The sequence below is a fragment of the Aulonocara sp. 'chitande type north' Nkhata Bay genome, linkage group LG2 (assembly GCF_057382095.1).
Source record: "Aulonocara sp. 'chitande type north' Nkhata Bay isolate Kocher_YH1m ecotype deep benthic linkage group LG2, A_spYH_male_GT1.1, whole genome shotgun sequence".
NCBI classification, from domain to species: domain Eukaryota; kingdom Metazoa; phylum Chordata; class Actinopteri; order Cichliformes; family Cichlidae; genus Aulonocara; species Aulonocara sp. 'chitande type north' Nkhata Bay.
In genome coordinates this window covers 29,441,168-29,466,215 of record NC_141345.1, presented here as the reverse complement: position 1 = coordinate 29,466,215, position 25,048 = coordinate 29,441,168, and the positions used below count along the sequence as shown (strand labels likewise).

Below are 25,048 nucleotides of genomic sequence, written 5' to 3'. Positions count from 1 at the left end.
AAGCTAAGACGTATTTTTTAAAATTATAATTAATATTATTTATTTTAGATATTAGGTCACTTAATCAAACGAACAAGACTTGTTACAAAAATTTAATTTAAAATTTGCAAAAATTACAAAAGTAGATATATCTCTTGATGTGTCGATATAATACACAGTATGTTATATTATGTTATACTAGATTCGATTAGATTATAGAGGAAAATGCGCTGAAACGGATGTTTGCATTAGCCACAGGATGTTGTTACTAATCCGACACAAGAGAGGAAAAGCAAGCCACACTCGGGGTTTTCCGCGAAAAGCCACGAAGTGCAAACTCGTTCTACTGTAACTGTACTGAAGCTCCACCATTGGCTCCAACTGTCCGTCCGCCGGGGAAAGGAGGTGGTCGAGGAGGAGGGGTGTGTGGATTTGCTGAATGACGGCTCGGTGTGTGTTGACACTTGAGAACCGCTACAGCCTACGGGACATGCACAGGCCTACCTACGTTACATATCCACCTTGTAAAGATAAAAAGAAGCGTCTAATTCTTGCATTTAACATCGGGAAATGTTGATGATAGTGCGGGAACTGCGCGACGGGGCTACACGGAGTCGAGGCGGAGCGGACGTTTTCGCAGGTTGATGATCCTCTTTCGGCACCGAGGAGAAGAGCCAACACAAGTAAATACATGGTGTTAGTCTTTATAGGCGGTTAGGCAGGCTTGCATTAAAAGGAAGGATAGGCGGTGCGAGCTAATTCCTGGAAATATAGACCTCCGGCCAGAATGACACACGCTATGTTTGCAGGTTGGAGTTTATTCGCTGAAGTTGGGGCTGCGAGCAGCGTGTAGGAAGCTTGTGTGCCAGGAAAAACACCATCAGTCTTTCACGTTTGACAGATAACCAATCAAAGCTGTTATTCAAATCGGTGCTCTTATGTCAGCGACCTATATCTCATGCATGTGCGCCAAAAGCCCACAGTAGCCTCTCCGCCAGATCAGACAGCATGGGGACCAACGGGCTAGACAACCAAGCGCAGCCGTCCGACAGAGAGTCACGGACGGAACAGCCGGCTCCAGGTCCTCAGATGGAGCAGAGGGATGCCCCTCAAGACCTAGACACGAGAAAGCATGACCAGGCGGACGGCAGCGAGGGTAAAATCGTGAAGGAGGACAGTAATACGCAGCTGATCGAGACCGGCTGCAAGCCACCCCTCACGCCGGGTTCCGACTTCGAGGCTAGGGTGCAGGTAGAGAAGCCCGGCCACGGAGCTGGCTTCGTCCCACCCGAAGGTGGTTTCGCTGGCTGGCTGGTGGTTTTTGCTGCAACCTGGTGCAACGGGTCAATCTTCGGAATTCACAACTCCTTCGGGATCCTGCACATGATGCTGGTGAAGGAGCACACAGACCCTGAAGACCAAACATCCCAGTTCAAAGTGGGTGAGTAAGTACTATCTGAGCAGTATCTCTCTGCTCAGGTGGGCTGGAGCTGAAGCCACAAGTGAGCTGGTGGACAGGAGTAGAGAATCTTGATGCACATTTGGTTTATAATTATAGGATTTTTTTTAAAAGTGGAACTTAGAGCTGTGGAAGTGTCATTTAAAGCACAATTACTATAATAAACATTTTAACATCAACTTTATATTAATTTACAGGATGTTTATTTTAATATGTATATCACTTTAGAAAAAAGTGGAATAACTTAAATTCCCAGTGGAACACTAAACACAGTAATGAATAAAACAAGTGCCCCACCAGCAGGTGTAAAGTATGCTCATTGCTGCATTCTTATTTTTGAATTATTATTTTCTTCTCTTACTCTGAAATTGCTCCTTACATCCTGTTGAAATCTCTTGTTTTCCAAAGCACCAGCATTCTAATGAGTTACAGGCACTTAACTGAAAAAGCACCGTAGGCACTTGTTAACTATTCATTAAGGCTGTCTGTTTATCCACAACACAGTTTGCTACAGTGGGTCCTTTGATAAAGGTTTCCTTAATGATCTAGTGAGCACAAAGGACTGAATATTTGTGAACATTTGCACCGGTACTGAGCTGATATTGGAGTGCTGTTTTTTTCTTGTTATATTTTCCCCTCTTGGTTCCCAACAACCAAACAAAGACAAAAATTTTAAGCTATTTACCACAATATCGTTGAACATTTGGCCAGAACAAAGCTGTTTTGTTAAATATCAGCCAGGGTGGTAGTAGACAGATAATTGCAGTTAGCGAGGCCGATATTGGTCCATACGAATGTCTGACCCATGCATTGCTGGACCAGTATGGACAGACTTGTTAGAGTCCCCAAGATGCACATGACTAATGATTAAAAATCCTGCGATAGATATGTAAATCAGGGATATTGCTTCTGCTTGTAGTATTTAATACAATCTAACAGGTAGTTATTATTAGAGTCACATCATTACCCTACCCACTTCTCCCATTTCAACCATTCTGTTTAGGATCATAAGCTTTCATTACTAAATGGTCAGACTATTTCTCTATCCTTATTTACTGTTTGCGCTCAGCTCCCTGCAACGGGAAAGGCACTATACAAAGCAGTCAAGGATATCAGTCTTAATAAAGAAATCACTGATGTTCATTTACAGGAATGTGACAGTTCAGTCTTGTTGTTGCAGATAAATTAGTCCCCAGAAACAATGGGCCTGGTGCTACTCCAATTGTTTGCAGGAATCTGACATTTTCTTGTGCCTGCAAGTCCAGTAGAAACATTTCTATTCTTCAGTGAGTTCACAAAGTCAGCGTCCAATTTGTTGCTAATGAAGCTCTGGGCTTCTGGGTAACCGTGGCTTCTAGCTTTGTGCTTGTTAATCTTGTTAACAAATACTGACTAAAGGAGTAATCATGGGAATTCTTGTTTGGGGGGAGAAGAAAGGGACCCTCCTGCCTTTCTTTCTCCTCCTCCCCTTCCTCATTGTGAAAACCGTGAAAGCTGCTTCTGCAGTGTACTGATCCATGCAGAGAAATGTTTTGAGCTCGGGAATCATGTAACAGGAGTGGATGTTTTTCTTAAAATCCTCGTCAGTTCCCGCAATCACATGCAAAAGTTAAGGTCACAATGTGGGAAGGGATTATGGCACTAATGCTGTTTGCTGGAACAAATGTGAACCTTTATTATTATTATCAGTATAAAAGCAATAGGGGGGCGGGGCGGTATAGGAAAGACATCTTATTTATTAAAAGAAGCTGATGGAATTTTATACAGGATGTTTATATTCTCTCTTCCCCATTTTTTGACATATTTAGGATTTCATCTCCAGCATTTTCTTGGGTTGAGCTCATATGTGAACAGATTAAGTGAGTAGGCTGAGACCTGACCTTTTTACCTCAGCAGCAGGAAAAAAGCACAGGGGAAGAGCTTAGCTACAATAGCTATGATCTTAAAGGCTTCTTTTGAGATATCCGGTCTAAATTCACACGTGTACAACATTTTAAAAGATGTCAGACTGCTCAATAGAAAAAAAAGCAAAGGACCATAAGGGATAACAAAAGGCTGGATATAATGAAATCATACTTAGAGATCACCATTAGGCCTTGCTGAGGTCTTTTATAAACATCGAGGAGTAAACAAGTGAGTTTCAGAATACCGTAGCAGTATCGAAGTAGGGGTTGAGAACAGTAGGTACTTTAAATTTTTAATGACGGCGAGGTGTGTGTGGGTTATGAGTCACATATGGTAATGATTTGCTCCGTGATTAACATGACACCTTTACTCATTTTTTTCCCAGTTGTTACCACAAAAATGTTGGTAAACTTGTAAAGTGAGTGCACGTGCCCGGCACACCTTTCTTTTGAAAATGGAAGGGGGGGGGGGAATGAACGTGGCTGCACCGAATGTGGGAGGAAAGTTCAAAATGCAGCCGGCACTGTTTCAGCTGCAGCAAAGTTGGCAAAGAGGGAATGTGTGTGAAGGGGCAGAAGAAAGGGACTGAGTGAGGAAGGAATTAATTTTTCATTGAAGCCTAAAACTATTTCCATCTATGTGCCACCGTGAAACGGAGCAGGAGGAAAATTGTGATGAGAAAAAAAGTAGCTCATCAAGTTCTACTTGTTTCTAAGCCTAAAGTTGGTTTACTTACTGAGCGTTATGCACTTTATTCTCTCACAAGAATACTTAATGACTCTGTAGTAACTATACCAGTAGGCTATGGTATCTGTGCGAATGTGAGAAAACATCTGATGACTCCAGCTGCAGAAGCCTGTTGGCTTTAGTCACCTACATTACATCAAATCCCGCTAGCTTGAATGTGCTGTGCTTCACAAATCTACAAATCAACAGAGAGAAATGCAGTGAAATGATTCTTGGGGACTTAAACATCGCCTGGATTTCTTCATCATGCACTCTTAAAGAAAGATGACAAAGAATGCGAGTGATTTAACTCAGATATTTATCATTCCTACCACAGTAAGCTCTGGCATGTCTAGACTCATGTCTGCCTCATGCACTGACCACATCTACACTAATGGCACAATAATGGATCTAGTAAGTGTAATAGCAATGACCAGAATCATTAGGTCACAGATTCTGCTTCAAAGACTTATGATGTAAAAAATTCACAGGGGAAAAGAACACACCGAGTGAAAGATTCAGAAATTACATTACGCTTGTTCCTGGATATCTTACAGACTGTTCTAGACAAGCATGCACCGATAAGAAAACTCACTAACCTATTGTGAGCAGTGCTTTAGCCCTGTGGCTTGATGTGGAGCTTAGCTAAATGAAGAATGCTGCAATAAAACTGAGAGAAAATAATAGAACAAACCACGTCATTTTTAGAAACTAAATCTGGAAAGATTGAAAACACAAGCTCAGTTAACTAAAGCATGAGTGTATTATAGAATAGTTTTACTGACATGTTAGGCACATATATCTTTGTTCATTGAGTCTAATTGTGTCAAAACCCACTATGTATGTAAATAAATAAATATGTAAATAAACTGTTTTTTAAACAAATGGAAATCAATAAAAGCCACGATGCGAATAACTTGGATAGCAAACTTTTTTGTTGAACCAACTGAAGAATTTATCAAGAATTGTATATGATTTTTAGGCTTTACTTGAAAGCAATACAAATATAGGAGGTTAAAACTTGTTTCTCTGCACAAATGGGCTACATAACCTTGATGGTAAATGAATAAGGATATAGCCGATTGCACTTTTGAACTGTTGTCATATTATTAACTTTAGTCTGAAAGAAACAATTTCCTCTCAAAGCCAACGGTTTTAGCCTTTATAGCAGGTAACTGTTATTCTTCTATCACTGGCCTTGACAGCAGCTCAAAATCTTTTTATCTTAGCATAGAAAACTGATGCCTCGTTACATTAACCGCTAGATGTAAAATGAAAAATGGTGACGCTTTCTTGCGTGACGTCAGTGCTGATTTCAATATAAGGAACATTGAACTATAACTGAAGTACCTTAAAGCTTATATTTTCAGTGTAGATGCTGGTGGCTAAGTTACGGTTATTCCGCTAAGCCTGCAGACACAAAGGGATCGAGACCGGTCGGCAATCCCCAGAAACCTCTGGTTGCTAGGGAAAATTTGTGTTCCTCTAAGTTTTTGGAAGTGACATTTGTTGAAACTGATTGAGTTGGGAGCTGCATCAGAAAATTCCTTACATTCGCTTTGGTTGCTAGCAGATTGCTGGTCCCTCCTAATTTTCATGGAAGAGACTGACAGTGTGTAAAACACTCGCTAACTACTAGCCTAGCAGTATTACAACTTAAAAAAATACAACCAAAAAACAGAAATGGAGCGGATTCACCTTCAAAGTTCAAAGTGTGGTTTGATCCTTTCAGGATCAAGTCAGGAAATGTTTGCTTTAGTGGCAGAACCACACTTCCTTATGGTGCAGTGCTTACGGACAAGTTGGTGTCTTGTCTGGATATGACTTCAGGGCAGGTCCAGCTTTTAGGTGTCAGTCTGGATAAACAGCTTACCTGGTCCTGTCACACTGATAGGATTGAAGCCAAAATGAGTGGCGCAGTATCTGTGGTAATTATGCGGTAGGTAGCTCAGTCAGACAGATCAAACAATTACTGGGTTTATCTCATCTTGACTATTGATCAGCTGTTTGCGTAGAACAAGGTTATGTGTTTAGCAATTTGTTGTTTATCCAGGGTAAGTGTAGAGGGCCTGCTGTTGGATGAAAGTAGGGGACACACTTTAGTTTTCTTTCATTACATTTCAGCTGTTGCTACACCGGTTATTATTAATAAGAACTGCTAATATCGAGCCCCAAAAAAGCTTAAAAAGTTGATTCCTTTTTACTAGTCAAAAATTAATTGCCCTGTCACCTGTAGTCTAATTTATTGCTAGATTTCTCTTAATTTAAGTGATTTCTTGGGTCCATTTAAAAAATTACTCGTGATGTTTTGTTCCTGGTTCAAAGACTTTGAGACAAGCTTCTGCCAGATAGGCTCCATTAGTAATGCTGCAGGTAAAGGAGAGCCTTTTTAACTCAAACATCATAATGTTTATGCATTCATAACTTTAAGTGTTGAAAACCCTGAGAATACTGAAATAACAGGGACATTCACACTCACTGGCCTGGACGTTGGAAAGTATCTGAAGATTAAAAGCAGCCATTTGCTGCATGCTGACAATATATAGTTAGGAATAACTACAACAAGCCAAAACTAGCCAACAAGTGAGAGGCATTAAAGATGTTTTACTAAACTGCTTAAAGCTGTCTTCCAAATATTGAGTTGTGCTTCATCATATCTCTGTTTTCTTTGTGTGACCTTGTTGTGCATTATTTATCTTGGCCATCGTTAGCAGTCAGGTAAAAAAAATACCTTTTAAACTCTGTTTCACTTTAAACTCATTGATTCATTGCTTAAAGGCAACGATGGCGTCTTTATTGAAAGTCTTTCTAATGTTAAAAAGCCTTTAACAGAACATTAAACATGGGGAAGAATGAAGTGCAACATATGCTTATAACATTTGTATACACAGTGGTTGGAGAAACTGGGGAAACCTTCAAAGACAATGATTCCAGGTTTATCTCTGTGTTTCTTCAGTGGCTAGTTGTTCATTATTTTAGATGTGCTTAATAATCATTGTTGGATTTTCTCAAAAACATCAAAAACAAGTGAAGTAACACAATAGTCTGTCTGCCAAGAACATGTCTTAAACCATTAACGTAGGGCTGTGCTCTTGGTAGGTAGTGTGTTATTGTTTTTCCCCTGCTCCAGATTTCTCCAGCATCTCCCAGGACAGCTGGAAATCTTAGGTTGGCAGATCAGGGTGCAACGAGGCATTTTTAGCATTCCAGTGGACAGTGGAATGGGTTCAGGTTGGAAAAAGTTTCTTCAAACTCCATGCGCTTATAAAAAGGTATATAAAGATGTGTACAAAGAGTATTTATTGGTTGATTTTGGTTAGTTTTAGGCATTTTTTTCTGTATTTAGATAGGATGAGGTCCATTTAACCAGGCGCTTGGCTCTGGACCCTTCTACTGATCACAATTTAGCCTATGGGGTATGCACCCTAACGACTAGGACACCAGTGTCCCCTCAATACCAAAATGCATCTGTTTATAGAGGATGTTGCAGAAACTATCATTTCAGTTCAATCCAATTAATTTCAGTTGTACTACTATGCTGACACATGACAGAGTAAAATCTCCGCAAAACACATCCATTAAAAAAAATAAAAAGGATTACCCCTTTCAGCTTTATTAATAGTGTCAACACAAGCAGTTTGCACTTACTCTCAGCCTGAAATATGATGCGATTTGTAAACATCAGAGGGAATAGTTGATTTTCCTGTGAGTGGTACCGAGTAAACAACTCAAGGAGCATCCTGATAGCTTTGCTGTCAGAGCTCATTTATGGTCTGAGCCTGAGCTGTTTGAAGAGACTCCTGGTTGATCTGTGACAGATGGGCCTCCACATGCCTTCTGCTAGCAAGCCTTTGCGAACTGTGTCGCCTCACCTGTTGTACTTTCTATATTTGTGCTAACACAACATCCTTACCATTCTACTGTCTTTATGATACAAGCAGTGTTTTCTCATTCTTTAAAATGAACATTCTGTCCTTATTATGGACTTTAATCTTTAACTTGGTATGGTATTAATTATTATAAGATAAAAATGACTGATTTAAAGGTGACTTTTATGCTTATCTTCATCTTCACAGTGTTGTTCTTGGACTCTACTGTAGTATTCGTGGATGATTCACAGTTGATTCACAGTTGATTCACATGGGCGACCGTGGCTCATGGGGTTGGGAAGCGCATCTGTAACCGGAAGGTCGCTGGTTCGATCCCCGGGCTCTCTGTCCTGGTCGTTGTGTCCTTGGGCACTTTACCCTACCGCCTACTGGTGCTGGCCAGAGGGGCTACAACTGTAGCTACCTCCACCAGTGAGTGAATGAATAGTGGTATTGTAAAGCGCTTTGGGTGCCTTGAAAAGTGCTATATAAATCCAATCCATTATTATTATAGATGATTCAACATGTTTGATCTAATACTGGACATTGGTGCGGCTTGTAAGTTTGTGCACTGCCTGCGTTTGAAGAAGTTTTAGCTCTTTTCTGGCTAAATTCAAGCCAAATATCTCATGATTGACTGACTGACCACATTAGGGATATGTGCTCTCATCATATAGATATAGAGTAGAAAAAATGCTCTGAATCTGTGCATTTGGAGCAGTTTGAAACCTGAGCTGGATCATAGGGATTACTCGTACATAATCAAAAAACACACTGCTGGATCGTAGCAGTGTAAAGCAATGTATTTGTGTTTTTCAGTTTATTATGTTGCCTCAGCACCTGCTAAGAGCATTTTATGTTACCTTGAGGGACAAAAATACCTATGACTATTGTTTCTTTAGGAGTACGTCCCCCAAGACGCTCTCAGAAACAGTGTGATGCATTGTTTAGGTTCAGCAGCATTTCCCCGTGTCTGCGTCAGCCGTGGAAAATATCGTCAGAAAGCATTTGAACAGATGTGTTTTTGATTGTTTGGGCTCACTGGCTCAGAAACAATAATTTTGAGCTGAAAGCAGCAGTGCGCTGCATTCGCAGTCGTCTAAGCGGATGGTTTCATACACTGCGGGATACATTGGAAGTGAAAGAAAATGTCATTGGTGCTTCTCAAAGCAATGAAAACAAAAACAACAGCAAGGGATCTTTCCAAGGACAGTGTCTTTGTTATTCTGGAAAACCCACAGACCATATTCTGAGCAGTTTCCCTTCAAAGTATCGTACTTTCTGCCCCCTTAAACAAGGGGACTAATGACCTATTATTCCTACTCTAGTCATTTGATATGAATCCTGATATTCTCAAATTAAGACTGAAAGTAGGCAGTTAAACGTCATTATTTCATTTCAAATCTGGTGCTGTGGACAACAAAATAGTGTCAGTTTCTCATTGCACTACAGCTGCTCATAAAAAAGAATCTGTGAACCTAATAATTTAGTAACTGCAGTGTAGGTAATTTAATGCCTGGTTAAATTTCAGCTTTGTTATGAATGGAGTAACAGGGCCTCTGTGATATGAATGACTTAGTTTTAGTGTACCTTTTAGCTGTCATATATATGGTTGTCTAGGATGGCTACACATGACACAGATTAGACTAGACACAGTTATGTAAATATACATTTTAATTACATAACACATAGAAGAAATCCACAAAACACAGTTGTCTTGCATGCATATATTACAGCTTAGCATAAAGCATGCTGAACTCATTAGTCTTATATAAACTTCTTATTATATAAAACCCAACTGCATTTTTCTGCCTTAAGTGTTCTTACTCTAACATAAATATGGGTCCTATAGAGTATGCTGCTTCTTGTCAGACTGCATCAATCATGTTAAGAGATGGAAGCTTGTTAACCCCCTTCTTTGCTACCCCACACAAACAGACATCTTTTCATTTGGCTCCAGTCTCCCTCACTGTGTTCTTTTGCTTTTGTTTGAAAGTGTTTGGACCTAATCCCCTCTAATGAGCACAGTGCACTCAGTTGTTGTGTCAGGACACAGGGAAATGGGGCTTTGTTGTGGGGCTGGCCAGAATATAGAGTATGCTGTAAGGCAGTGTGACACGGGCCTGTTGTTTTGACCCTCTGATTTCACATCGGACCTTTTGGTTTGTCATGTCCAAACTGTTATTGGTGCAATACTAGCACTGCAGGTGCTAGAGCCATTAAAAAAAGCAATACTGGAACTACATTATAATGCCAAACTGACCAATTTGAGTGTTATAAAACACTTTACATCTCTGTGTCAGATATTGGGCTTTCCAAGAATGAGTCTGCAAGAAACAGCATGCTAGCAGCAGTGCATGTCCAGATGGGAACGCCGCAATCACTAGCTGAGATTGGTGAGATTAAGTTAAGAGCCTGTGGTATTTTCCAGACAAACCAGCTGGACATCTAGTATTGAACAGAAAAAAGGAAAAGTATTACAGGTGGTAGCTTAAGTGGTCTTAGGAGCTACATCAGTAAGAAATAATATCTGAAGCTGAGGAAATGCAGTGATTCAGCAATAGAAACACTCATAACTATCAGCCAGTTCACACTTTTAGGTAACTTAAAGGGCACTGTTTTTATGTTTTTATGTCTCACTACTTGCAAATTCCTCAAAGTATGCTATTTAGAATTTGACTGGACTAGAAAAAGTCTCACCTTGAGCAATAAAGCATAATTTAAGCATCACAGCCTACCTATGTATTATAGTGGACCATTTATGATGGTCATTTATGATATACTCATTTGTAATATGAGTATATCACTATCCACTAGAGCACCATTGGGAGGTGGTGGAACAGGAGATTCACAGTATGGATGTGCAGCAAGTGTGTGATGCTATGATGTCAACGCGGACCAAAATCCTGTTTCCATCACCTTGTTGATTCTGAGTCTAACCCAGCACTGCAAGGTAACAAAGTGACTAGTGAATGTGTATCAAAAGCATTTAATATATTATACTATTAAATCTACTGAAATTGTTATTGAGGATGTAGATTCCACCTATATGGCTGGGTGTATGACCCCCCTCCCCTTTTTTCCATTTAATTTGAAAGAATAAACTGTAGAAAGACTCGAGTAGAGTCCTGTGCTTTAATCGTACTCTGTGTACCAGAACATGTATTACATGTATAGTATAGTACATAGGGTTACATAGTGTCCACATTTAAGACTATTTATACAGTGGTGCACAGCTCATGTTTCACTCTGAACTCAGTGTGTGTGTGTGTGTGTGTGTGTGTGTGTGTGTGTGTGTGTGTGTGTGTGTGTGTGCGCGCGCTTAGGTACATAAATCCTGCCATCAGGCTGTTTAGTAGTCTCTCTGGTCTCATTTCTATTGGACTGTTGGACCAGTGTGACCCAAGGCCCAGACACCATGGTAGACATCAAAGCTACCTTTGCTCCCTCAGGGACTGGATCCAGACATGTGTTTGTTTGTACTACAGGGTACGCGGTGTCTCTGCTAGAGAAATCTGCCTCGTTATGTTTTAACACTGCATGCTCTACAGGCCAGAACTATCCACTTTGATTCACTTTTTGATCTGCTTAATCACCATGAGAAATCTTATAGAGCGTGTCTGATCTACATGATGCAAGTGTAGACACAATAATGAGTAGAGTTACATAAATGTATATTAATAGCAAATCACATCAGGTGGTGAGAGAGTCACAAAGACAGAGAAGAAAAAACTAGTGTGCAGCATACAAAGCTTTGTAGTTTTTCAAAGCTTCGGGAAATCTTGTGGGCAAAATTCTTATTGTCTGGGTTAATTAATACCTACTGTATGGGGCATTTAAAGGCAAGACTCAAAATGCTACACATGTTTACTTTGAGCGTGGCTGCTGCTGAGGTCAGGTGGCAGATTTGCAAACAGCTTGCAAGCTCTCAAAAACTTTAAACAAAACATAAAGATTTGCATAGAGGCCCAGGCATACGTGCATGAAGGCCATGTTGTTTTTCAGTGATGCCTTTTTTAACTTTTATGCAATAACTTCTACACGTGGAAAAAATTATGTTTTAATGGTCAAGGACTGCACACACTGATCTTTGCTTTGTGTACAAACAGATATAACAGTGTCTTTTATTTACTTTAGGTGATAGGTATAACACCTGAGATTTCCACATGCTTCTGATGATGAATTCTTTCTTCTCTCAACTTCCTCTCCAGCCTGGGTTGGGGCCCTGGCCATGGGCATGATCTTCTTCTGTTCACCTGTGGTCAGCATGTTCACAGACCACTTTGGCTGCAGGAAGACGGCTGTGAGTGGGGCGGCACTGGCTTTTATAGGACTGCTCAGTACATCGTTTGCAAAGTAAGACATGTTTGTCAGATACGTCCTTTGAAAATATGAATGAAACCATGTAAAATTATATGCTAAATCAGGGGCTCTAGATGTTTTGCCCTTTTAGGCCTCCAAGAGGAAATTTTGTGGGTAAACCATTATGAGCTTGCACATGAAAAACCCATGTGGGCCCCATGTCGGCTAGCCCATGTGGTCCTCTGTGAGAGTTTTCTGTGGACAACCTACACTGGGTTTATTTATTATTATATTTATGCTCGTTTTTCTTCCTGATGTCCTTTTTTTTCATTGTAGTTCCTTGATCCTTCGTTACTTCACATACGGCATATTGTTTGGCTGCGGCTCCTCCTTCACCTTCCAGCCCTCGTTGGTCATCCTGGGCCACTACTTCCGCCAGCGCTTGGGTCTGGCCAATGGTGTGGTGACGGCTGGTGCCAGCCTCTTCTCTATGGGCCTTCCGGTGTTACTGAAAGAGGTGGTGGAACCTTTGGGCCTCAGCAGAACATTCCAGATCCTCAGCGTCTTCATGCTGATCCAGGCTCTGCTGGCGCTAATGTTCAAGCCTCTGATCCCTGCTGGGGGAGACATGGGCCCCCAAGGAATAGGCCCCGACCATGCCGAATCCCAAACTCAAGCTAATGCTCAAAGTGGAGGCAGGTGGAGCAGGGCGATAACCACCATCAGGAAGTACTTCAATTTGCGTGTGTTTCACATCGTCACATACCGAGTGTGGGCATTTGGAGTGGCTACAGCTGTATTGGGCTATTTCGTGCCATATATCCATCTGGTAAGAACATAAGATAGGCAAGAAGTAATTGTTTCTAAATGGTGCTGCTTTATAAATATTTACAATAAGCCCAGTTTTTATGTGAATAAAGAAAGCACTGTCAGTTATTTCTGCTGTGGTAAAACATTCCGACCTCTTTATTTATATTATGCGCTTACACAAAGAGCATTAGAGATCAGTGGGGTTCCTAATCATGGGTTTGATGTAAAAATGCTTTTTCTCAGCTGACACTGGAAATGAGGGGGAGTGAGATTGATGTCAGAGCCATACTGTTGCACTGTGGGAGGTCTGGTGCCATTCATCTTCTGTAGGCCTTTTGGAAAGAGGGCAATTGAATGCATGTCAACTGAGTAAATGAGCAGTGGCTGAACATCGCCTTTGTCCCTCTCAATAAGGATAACAGAGTTTGTCACAATAGCTTCTGTGAGGAACAGCACTCAGTTGCCAGGAGTTAATTGTGCTCTTCTTAATTTTTTTTCTGCTTCAGTGTACAACCTTTGAAAAAGGTTGCCCAAAGGGAAAATCTATAATTTAAATATGTCATGTTGAAGCCAAAGAGCTTGACAGTAGTTTACTAACTACTAACTAAACTACTCAGCTAGAGAAGCCGAAAGTAAAAGAAGTCCATTTATCCATTTTGTTTACATCCACAAACTCAAGTATGTTTTCAAAGTCTGAACTCTGATTGAATTTGGGGTGTGATAATAAGATAGTAAAAAATGAAGATGAAGTGTTAAGTTGCTGTGAAGTTGATCTCCCTCTATCCAGATGTCGGATGTTCCAGCTCCGGCCTCCCTCTGTCAGGCCTGTTGTTTCAGGCCCGGGCCCAGATGTAAACACTGCCCCGGTCTTTGTATTGGCTCGACCATCTCAGGAAACCTCTCCTGTATGGCCTCTCTGTATCCCTAAACATACCTATCCTATGGCCATTGATGAATGTAGACCTTCAAAGCAGAGCAAATATTTCACAAGGACCAGCATGTTCAGGAAAGACTTCAGAGGGCGGTTTCATGTTTTGGATCTAATTTGGGGGTCACGGCTAAAGGGAGCGGGAGGCCCTGACCTATATGCGTTCAGTCTTCCTGCTCCGCAGTTCCAAAGGTCTGTTGATGTGGACATTTTGTTAATGTTTGAGGTTGATTTGGGGTGAAGGATGAACAATTCCACTCCAACAAATGCTGAGTGTAATGTTTTCTCGGCAATGAAGAATACGGTTCATGAGCACGTTGTATAATATCTTTGTCATTATATGCACGATGGACTTTTACGGACTAACAGTGTCCACAGTAATGATTCTGTCTTATTGTGTCTCTCAGATTAATTTTGTAAAAGAACAGTTCAAGGGCACTGAAAAGGAGTGGGTGCTCCTTGTTTGCATAGGAGCATCATCAGGGGTGGGACGCCTCACTTTTGGAAAGATCGGGGATCTCATTCCTGGTCTACGGAAAGTCTACATGCAGGTGAGGGAATTATTGAAGCTCTAAAATTTATGCAGACTGCTTTTCTTTACTGTTTGGTCTGTTTTTGGGAAAACCTAATGCACTTCACAGTGGTAAGTGTGCCTGTCAAAAAGTGGTTTTTATAAAATTTGCCTCATTCACCCACACAAGCACTTTTTTTTAATGCTTTTCCTTACTATGTAAGAGTAACTCAAACAGTCCCAGACCATCCCACTACCATCACCATATTTGACCGTTGGTATGATGTTACTTTTCTGAAATGCCAGATGTAACGGGACACACGCCTTCCAAAAAGTTCAGCTTTTGTCTCGTCAGTCCACAGACTATTTTCCCAACAGTCTTGGGGATAATCGGGATGTTTTCTGGGAAAACCTAGATGAACCTTTATGTTCCTTTTGCTCAGCAGTGGTTTTCATCTTGGAGCTCTGCCATGCAGGCTTTTTTTGCCCAGACTCTTTCTTATGAAGTCATGAACACTGAGGCAAGTGAGGCCTGCAGCTCTTCGGATGTTTTTCTGGGGTCTTTTGTGACCTCTTGGATGAATCGCCGCCGCGCTCATGTGGTAATTTTGGTCAGCCGGCCACTCCTCGAAAGTTCCCCACTGTTCCGTGTTTTTGCCAGTTATGGATACTGGCTCTCCCTGTGGTTCACTGGAGTCACACAGTTTTAGAAACAGCTTTATAACCTCTTGGGAGTTTTCACTTATTTTGATTCTCATTTGTTCCCGAATTCCTTTGAATCGCACTATGGTGTCTGGCTTTTGACGATCTTTTGGTCAACTGCTTACTTTGTCAGTCCGGTTCTGTTTAAGTGATTTCTTGATCGAGAACACGTGTGGCAGTAATCAGGCCTGGGGACTCAGCTTTCCAAAGATGTGATATACAACAGTTAATTTATGTAATAATTCGCTTAAAAACGGCATTTTGTTTTTACTTGTGTTTACATTTGTGTACATATGTACATATGTTTGATGATTTGAAACATTTAAGCGGGGCAAACACTTTTTCACACACCTGTGTTGTTTGTTAGGCCCAATTTTACTAAAATATTTATTTTTTATTACCTTGGTGAAATTAGAAATTCGTTTTTATTAATGGCTTAATGGCATTATGTTTCTCTGGAATGAAAAACAGACTTGCGAACACAAGGGGAATTACATGACTGGATAATGTCAGGTTCCTTGTCTATTTTCCAGGAAATAGACAAGGTGATGTGAGAGCAATTTGTGCAGTGAATACAAACAGGAGTTGCCATTTCCTGCACGTGCGGCTTCTGCTGAATGCAAAACACAGGGATCCATTGTTTTGACCAATAAACTCGTTCAAGCAGCTCACTAAGCAAAGGGGCACGGAGTTACGGATTAATTAAAATATAAAAACAACTTTGAAGTTGTGGGACATGCATACTTAAAATGTGCTGATCTGTGATATCAAGCAAAGTATTTCTAAAGCTTCATTTGCAGTATTAGTCATATAAAGAATTTCCTGACAGTGTGGCGGTGAATATTAAAGAGTCTAGTTATGCAAGAGTCTTTTATAGAATGAAATCCAGTATGTTTCTTTTGTCCAAGTGTTGAACACAGTTTTTAATTGCTTAAATCCACATTGTTGTAGTTGTGAAGGGATTTGAAGTAACACTCTTTGGCTCTTTGAAGTGACACAGAACAGTCATTCACAGCATTCATGCCGTAGACACTTAGTGAACAGACAGCTTTATATCTTTTATATTTTTCATAATCATTAACATGTAGTTTATTAATCAGATTGATGACGGCACCGGTGCACTCAGGTGAATTACCATAGTAAATGTAACTATGATGCTGAACTTTGCCTGACGGAGACGTTAGATGAGAGCGATGACACAGGAAGAGTCCTGAATTGGAAAAATTAATTCAAAAATTCTTTTATGTTGTTACCACAGAAATACACTTAATTTAAATAGTATTTCACAGTAAGGACCAACAGGTCTTACCGAGCCAAGTGGTAAGACTTACTCATATCAGAACTTTGTTTTTCTGCATATTTAAAGTATGTTTGAGAACATATCAGGACTTTTTATCGTTCATGATCAATTTCTCTGGCAGACAAAGTACTTTTTATTTTCTCAAATAACTTTACCTGACATAAATATGTGTAGGTGGAGCCTGTAGATGGAGGGTGTGTCCACTTGCACACGTAACCATATCTGCCTGAGGCCAGATTTACATGCATGAACAAAGGCAAAAAGAAAGCAATGTGAGCCATCTGACTGACTGCATTTAACGCATATTTATCTGTCAAAAAGAATGTTAGGAGAGCATCAAGACATTCAAAGCTTGTTTATGGGTTCTTGCTGTATTTTGCAGGTGGTCTCCTTCATTGTTCTTGGCCTGATGTCCATGATGATTCCTCAGTGCTCGATGTTCGCCGGGCTGGTGGTCGTGTGTGTGTTTCTGGGACTGTGTGATGGATGCTTCCTCACCATGATGGCTCCCATAGCTTTTGAGCTTGTCGGGCCCATGCAAGCCTCGCAGGCTATAGGTTACCTTCTGGGCCTCATGTCTATCCCTATGACTGCGGGTCCACCTATCGCTGGTAAGAAGCTATATATGTGTGTGTGTTTTCCACTTTTTGAATAGCGCAGATATATGTTATTTACACATCTGTGCTATGCTTGTTGGCAGTAGGGATGCACAATGAGCTGAATTATATTAGCAGAGAAAAACCTTGGACGTGGGTACAACTAACGTAATTAGTAAACGGATAAAGACAAATGCACAGCAGGACAGGTTATACACTGGTTTGTGTTTAGAGATGGTTGGGCTCATGGCCATGAGGATTTGTGTTCATGAAAAAGCACACACAGTACTGATCTTCGATCTGCGTTCTTTTGTTCCGCTCGCTAATAAAAAAATAATACCTAAGAACACTAGTCGCAGCACGCTGCTGACTCAGGCATCTTTTGACTTTATCTCAACAATCTCTTTTGCCTCTCACACATACCAGAGCTGCTTTTACTACACAACTTTCTGACTTCCTGACAGCTTTTTCCTGGCCTTTGTAGCCTCAGCCAACATACTGAAACTCTTAGATGTCAAATGCTAAATGTACTTTTTTAAATGAAGAGTCATGCTGTCTGGCAGGGTTTTTTTTTTTATTTCTTTAAAAGAGATTTAGTTTTCAAAATAATCTTCACTTCCTAATGACAGATTTTTGTTTTGCATTGCAGTATTAGAGACAGCAGTGCACTGACATAGATCGATAGCATATCCAAAGCTATGCCAGCAATATTGGTGCAACCAATAATCCTTCTTACTGTAATAATACATTACTATGCACCTCTTTTATAGTGTGGTTAAACAAAAAGAGGCATTATGACAGTATATACCTGCAAATTGTTCAACTAAAAAAAAAACCTGCTAGTTGTAGCCTTGCTGTATCCATTTCTTTTGCAAAGTCTTGTTTTCATAATCAAGATATAGGAGATCCAATTTCATCTTTAATGTTTTCTATTCAATAATCAGAAATTTTATTTTAATTTTGGGCACTTGTCTTTTTTCACAATTGACCAGAAATCCAGGAAACAAGACAGAAAATAAGGAATTCTTACTGTCAAATTCCATGAATTTTACAAAAATGAACAGCCTTGTTTCTTGGCTTTCTGTCTCCTTTGTTAGCGAACAGTATCACCAAAAAGTAATATGAACAGGCGGTGCAGGTGGGATGTTAATTTAAGAGATCAGACTGCACTACTTGAGAATGCACACTGTGACCTGCATGCAGAGAAAGTGTCTTTTTTATTGACTTATGGTTACTGGAACCAAAGAACTGTGTTAGAGGAAAAACTGAGGGGCTGCACCAGGCCCCATGATAAGAAAAACAAATATTAGTTTGAATTGTGACACATACAGAGCCTTCAATTGGAGTCCAAAGATAAAACATAGTTGGAAATGAGCACATTGGGGCCCCTTTAAGCCACAAAAACAACCATAATAACAACCATACTATAGAACATAAAAACGGTTCGTTTATTCTAATGCTTAGTTAGCATTAAAGCCTACAAGCAGACAAACTGAAACTAAGGAACACTGTGTTTATGAGGCTCGACAAAGCTTATTGTCTTCTAGGCCCAGAGCTGTAGTTAAAAAACCCCCCTGCTCTTTTCTCATGTGTCCTTGAGGCCCAACAAATGTGGATTTCCTTCCTCATATAATCTTTGCACACCCTTTTCTGTAAATGGTTTGAATACTGTATTGTTTACTACAACGTTTGGTAATTACAAATCTTTTTCTTCACTGCCTTCGTCAACACACGGCCTGTCTTTGCTAGTGTGCGATGTCCACCATCTGCCGGGCAGCGGAGTAGCTTAAATGCATTGCAGGATGTGGAAGAGGGTGTACATTTATTTCACTGTGTGTATACACAGTATAAACAAACTGGGAATCTGCTTGATCTAAAGCAGATGTTTTAATCTTTCCATTCGCATTTTGCTTCCTTACCTCCGCTGCACAGGTCTCCTGCATGACTATTTTGGGAATTACACAGTGGCCTTCTCCCTGGCTGGTGTGCCTCCGATGGTGGGGGGCGTGGTGCTGTTCTTTGTGCCCCTGATCCACCACAGGCTCCAGCGAGGTCAGGCATCACCAGAGGAGACCTCCACAACTGCCCACATGTTGCCCAGCGCCCCACCGGCCGAGGAGCCCAAGAGCTGCTCCAATGGAGACATCCTGCCCGGCTATACAGATGTAGAGACACACATCTGATCGCATCATACAAAGGTTAGGCACATCGTGTATGTGAAAACATACATGTATGCAATAACGTCTAGATATTCCAATTCCTTCTAAAACATATTGCATATACTGTTTTTCTCAGGGATTCAGCCCACCAGCACCTTTTCTCATCCATAATCTGTCCTCCACCTAACCAGAAGTCTCAACTGTGGATTTCCTGTTGGCTGATCTTTAACCTGCAACCCTCCAAGACCCCCCTCTTTGGCTGTTTTCTTTCTTTTTTTTGTTTAATGCGAAGAGAAGTTGACAATGCTCTGGCGACAAGTCACGGAGTGGATGAAAAGAGGGCACATTAGCGTCGGAGGTGGATAAAAGCAGAAAAGCACAACGTAGTCTAATCTAGTCGTTGTAACACATACCTCCACGAGGAACTAAATGAAGACTAAAAAGCTGTCTTTCTGATTTTATAGCATTTAATCGTGCTACCTTAGCTTTTGAAGCTGTAAAAAAGATACACTTTTATTTTTAGATCTTCTGAGAAGAAGAGGTATATAAAATAACAACTAGTGAAGGGATAAAGTCAAAATGTCTTTATGTTGTACCTCAAACATCTGATTTCTTTTTAACACAATGTGTTTTATTTAGTATGTGTAGCTAAAACATGGTTATATCTTAAATGATTTGCAGCTTTGCTGTATTCGGCTCTGCGCTTCTGTCTGTGTTTTCTGCTGTTACAGCTACAACAGAAGCATGCGTACTGTTTGTACATGTCACAGGAGGTAACAGATATTGCCAGCAGATACAATCCACCTCAGCTCAGCTGCACATGAGTTTTAGACCCTGGCGTCACTGTGTGTTCACACTCCGCTGTCTAAAACTTAAGCAAAATTTCTTCACCAGTCTGCCTGCAAGGAGGACGTGTGTAATTGTGGCAGCTGTTGATTCCACTGATTCATATGCAATGAACCTTAGTGTTTTTGACCTGTTACCAGTTTTCAGTGTTGGGTCAGTGACTTTTCACCACCACAGTTAATAGAGGGTATTTCCTCCTGAGTCTGTAAAGCATAAATGTTTGCTTTTTTTCTCACCAAACGAAAATTTTTTTTAGCAGGGTGCTACACAAATCTGAATTAACTGTGTCTGACACAGCTTTGAAAAATAACTGACAACAGTTTTGTGCTTTATAGGTGTGGAAAGAGTTGGAGTCAAGCAGTAGTTATGGGAACTTAATGGCTGTGAAAAACATAGACTTTATTCAACTTTGCAAAAGGCATTTTGTTTGAAAGTGTATGTGTGTGTGGTTGCCTAGTGATCTTAGTAAGGACTAGTTTGAGTTTCACATCCTTTCTGCCTGTTTAAAGGTTATGATGTGGCCTAAGGATTGTTTACAAGAAGGTTATGGTTGGGGTGTTGGTTTGGATGGTTAGGGTTAAAGATAGGGATGATGTCAGTGATCTTCCTCACAAAGATAGTCATGCATCCTGTGCGTGTGTGAATCTGCATTTAATATTAGAGGCATTTATTTAATATGAAGCTAAGTTGGGGTCTGTTGATGAAGAGGGGGCAGAGATTAAAAACTGCCAAATGGCCCAAGCCCTCATCAGGCCATCTCACAGATAATCCAGCCAGTTTGCTGCTTTAATTTAGCATCACTACGATGACATCACTAGTTGTTTTTGCAGAAATGCTGCAATCTTGTTGAGATACAGTATTCCCTCGGGAGGACAATCTGTAGTGGTAACTACCACTTAGCATTTTGGACCACTTACCTCTGCGCTTTTAGATTGCAAGTTCTCCTGAACGACAGACTTCAGCGAACAGACGTGAAGTAGAGCTGCAATAATCAGCTGTTTGAGTTACACAATTCTACGTGGTTCTATGCATAACTGAATCACAAAGGGGGGAATGCCGTGGCATTCAGCTGGCGTTTCTTTGTTGGTTTCCCCTCCTTGCTTTCACTGCCATTACGCAGTCCACTTGACAACAGATCAGAGCATAAAAGCTGCACAAACCTCACTGCTGAGTGTAGTTTTTATATGGACAAATGGTTCTGGATAGGAAACATACACCTGTACCTCAGTAATTACACAATCCTCAGCAATCCAGTTGAACACTTCGACATTCTTTATTATTTTTTAACGTTGCTGTTCTGTGTTGAGATTTTTCTTTTTTTCTGTTACAGTCCGAGAGCCACAAAACTGCCAAATGTCTGTTGTCAGTCAGTCTCGCTTCTTCCAAAACAGTTGGTGCGTAAACGTTTTTAACAGATCTTCTGCCTTCGTATCCGTTTACTCTGTTGTTTTCAGTCCTCAGCATTCCCGCTCTTCCGACACATTCACTGATCGTTGTCACCGTGAGTTCTCTTCATGAAATTGTCTTCAGCTGAAGAAATGCTGTTATTTAACTGTCAGATATACTTAATAAGATGGAATAAAGGAATATAAACAGTTTATATGCGCAGGTTGGGAAGCAAAATCACACGTCTCTAGTTTGAGGTCTAAGGCTTTGTTAGATTTTATTGGCAGTGCAAACGGTTGTTTACATAATTTGCAGCTGCTGCTGGCCAATAAAAAAAAAAAAAAAAAAATGGTGGTAATTAAAAATGATGGGTTTACACCAGCCATATAAATGAATGGTTTAACATGATATCATCCCTCCATGCAAAGCCTCTTTTACTTAACTAAAACAGTCACCAGCTGCCCAACAGATTTTGTAATTAAGTATTATAAATGATTTCAGGAGATGCTTCTAGAAGTGCAAATTCAGCGTCCTTATAGAGTTGGTTTATATTTATATGAAGTGCATCCACCCATATGTAAATATGAAATGTAATGAGGCAAATTCTATTATATAAACTATCTTTTTTGTGTACACTGTCAATTCCACTGCTGCTCAAACTAGGGGCCTGTGTCATTTATATTCCACCACTGGTAAAAAAAAATTAGATAAAGCTAATGTCGCAACATTATGTCCTCTTCGGTGACCCCCCAGTTGTGAAAAGTGATTTTTCTTTATGCACCAATTATATCCGTCCAAACAAAATGTAATAGATTTCTTTTTTTCAGTTTTTAGTATGTCATTGACTGTGAAGATACATTTTTTGCTTTTTTTCTTAATTTTTAGTATGTTGGCATCATGTTAGTGTTTTCCAAATCACACTTTTGAAGACAAAAACAAGACATTTGAGTCACAGCAGAAACCTAAATTATGAAAACTTGCCTGCCTTACATTTACCTATACACGTGGTCAAAATTTGTTTCCAGATTTGAGACCAGAATTAAAATCGTAACATTTTCAATTATACCTGTGCTACTTTTCTACTGATTATTTTTCATTTTCTAACAGCTTCGTCCAGTTTCTGGTCAGAAGCAGCTGAATGCTTTTTATTTTGTAACCTACTGTAGATTAAGATACAGAAAAATGACATATATTACTATAATTCTTCTAAATGAATCATAAATAAGTTTTTTTGTGATACTGCTGGAAAGAGAACTGTTGAGTTAGTTTGTGTGTCCGGTTCTGAAGGAATACATAAAGCCGAAACACCCAAATGAATGAAAAATGAGACACATGAGTACATGTGTATGGTTACAGGGTGTCTGCTAAACCAGTGTTTGGCTTAGCAAAGCCGTTTGATCTATGCAGCATCACTGGGTTTGTGGTCCACTTTATGAGACTGCATTAATTTCATTCTGATCATGTCAGACTGTAATAATGAATGCTTACTTGGACTACAAGTTGCATTTGTCTCTGTAGCACTCAAAGCTGTAGCTGGTAGTAGTTCGGGAACCGCTAAACCTACAGTAGAGCCCCTTATACTTTACCTAAACTATGTATGTACTACTAACACTACTACTTGTTTTACTTAATGTTTTCTTTTTAAATACTTTGTATTATTAGAAAGCTTTGAGCTGTTGTCAGACTTGTCACTGTTTCCCAGAAAGCTTCACCTTTTTCTCCTGTGCTGCTTGTGACATACACTATGCATGTAGCAGCTTCAAAGAGGCACATTAAACTCTAATGTACACGTGAAAAGGCAACGCTAGCATGATTCCCTATGTGCTTTCTTGGTTGTTTCAAAACCCATAGAAATACAGGTCAGATGAACTAAATGTGATTATACTGTGTCATATTTACTTGTTTGTTTGTTTTTTGTTTGTTTGTTTTATAGGTAATTTAAAAAAATAGCATAATTTCTTCACCATTTGCAGTAGCAAGCCTTGTTATACCGGTGTGCAATGTGTCATTTTGCTGCTCTTCAGACCTCAATCTCTGCTTACTGTGTAACATCTAAAACAAACAGTATGTGTTAAAGCATAGCTGAGGGTCTCTATTATACGCTGAGTCATGATTTGCAGATTACTATGGATCCCTTCCAGGAAGAACACAATATTACAGGTCGCACATGCATAATGTATAGACCTTTCCACACTCCACATGTTTTATTCAGTGATATTTTTTTTTAAAAATTATCTTAACTGTAGGCATCATGTTTCCACATTTATAAATGTTCCAATGTTTTTAGTAACTGTGTTTTTAAATTTTGTGAAACACTTAATGGTCAAAAGTTTTGAGCACTCCCTCCATTTTCCAGGTATTTATTGAGATTAAGGCTGTTAATGTCTATTGACCGTAAATGGTACAAAGGTAAGCAGTAAACTGCAACAAAAACAGAATTAAGAAAATAATTTCCAGTAGCGGTGCAGTTCAACGTAGCTTTGAAAGTAGATGCAAACAATTTTTCTAGAGACGGCCAAACATCGAAAGGACCCAGAGGGCCAGCTTCAACAGGAACATTCTGTGATTTAATTGTTAGGGTATTATTTACTTGGTCATGAGGGAGTTCTTTATCATTAGTGAAAGCTGCAAAACATGAAAAAAATCATTCATGGCCTCCTTCACATTTTCCAAAACCATGCAGTGGGCCAGACTGGAGTCTTTGGCGTCCCTATCCCTGCCCTTGAGCCTTATATTTGACCCTCCTGGTTTAGACACTATGTGATGTAAACAGCAGTAACTGGAAAAGTGGAGGTGTGCTAAAACTGTTGACTGATTCTGTACGTTGTCTGTATGGTTCTGCAGTGATGCTCAGCTGAGACCTCCTCACAGTCTTACATATTTCAGTACAGGGATCTGATAAACCTTCCTTCTCTAACCTCCAGTAAGGTTCCTGCAGTTAAACCTCTATGGCCTCTCGTCACTTCTTAAAGCTGCCACCTTTTGTCCTTCTGTTTCACACAAGCTGTACTTTTGCAAAAAAAGAAGCTTTTTTTTTTTTTTTTTTTTTAAATATATATCTATCCGTTTAATTCCTTTTACAGAATGATCAAACAAGGCCAGTGTCATCACATGATCTGAGATTAAGTCATGCTGCTAGAAAAATGTATGGATTTTTTTTGTCATAATTTTGAATCTGTATCAAAAGAGGCACATTTTTTTTCTATTAAACCTATAATAAAGACATAATATTGCAGCTCATGCTGTCACTCTCTTTTCTCTATAGCTGTGCGCTTCGCTTGTCAACTATTTCACCCAACTGGAGATTAACTTTGTGTTTTTGTGCTGTTGTCCATGGACACACTCTCGGTCATCAAATGTGCAATCTGTTCACTATCACCAGAGCAACATGGCTGTGTTCATTCAGGCTTTAAGTCCTGCGCTGGCCTCAGTATTCCTCACTTAGGCACCCGGTCATGGTTAATCTTGAAGTTTACGCTTCGCTGAATCAGCTCCGGAAAGCAAAGCTCTTTATGTACAAAGGGAATGACTGGGCACGTGTCACAAGGCAAAGAATAAATCAGTTGTTGA

The 25,048-nt window shown here is 40.1% G+C and overlaps 1 protein-coding gene across 1 annotated transcript; it reads left to right on the top strand.

Annotated features, from left to right (window-relative positions):
* The first annotated feature begins 250 nt into the window (after positions 1 to 250).
* On the top strand, positions 251 to 24,713 carry slc16a2 (solute carrier family 16 member 2). The gene is made up of 7 exons (XM_086258099.1): positions 251 to 1,420; positions 12,150 to 12,294; positions 12,577 to 13,069; positions 14,386 to 14,529; positions 16,874 to 17,102; positions 19,020 to 19,285; positions 19,383 to 24,713. Exons 1-6 carry the CDS (start codon positions 988 to 990, stop codon positions 19,268 to 19,270), a joined length of 1,695 nt encoding a protein of 564 aa, XP_086114225.1. The 5' UTR covers positions 251 to 987; the 3' UTR covers positions 19,271 to 19,285; positions 19,383 to 24,713.
* The last annotated feature ends 335 nt before the right edge of the window (positions 24,714 to 25,048 follow it).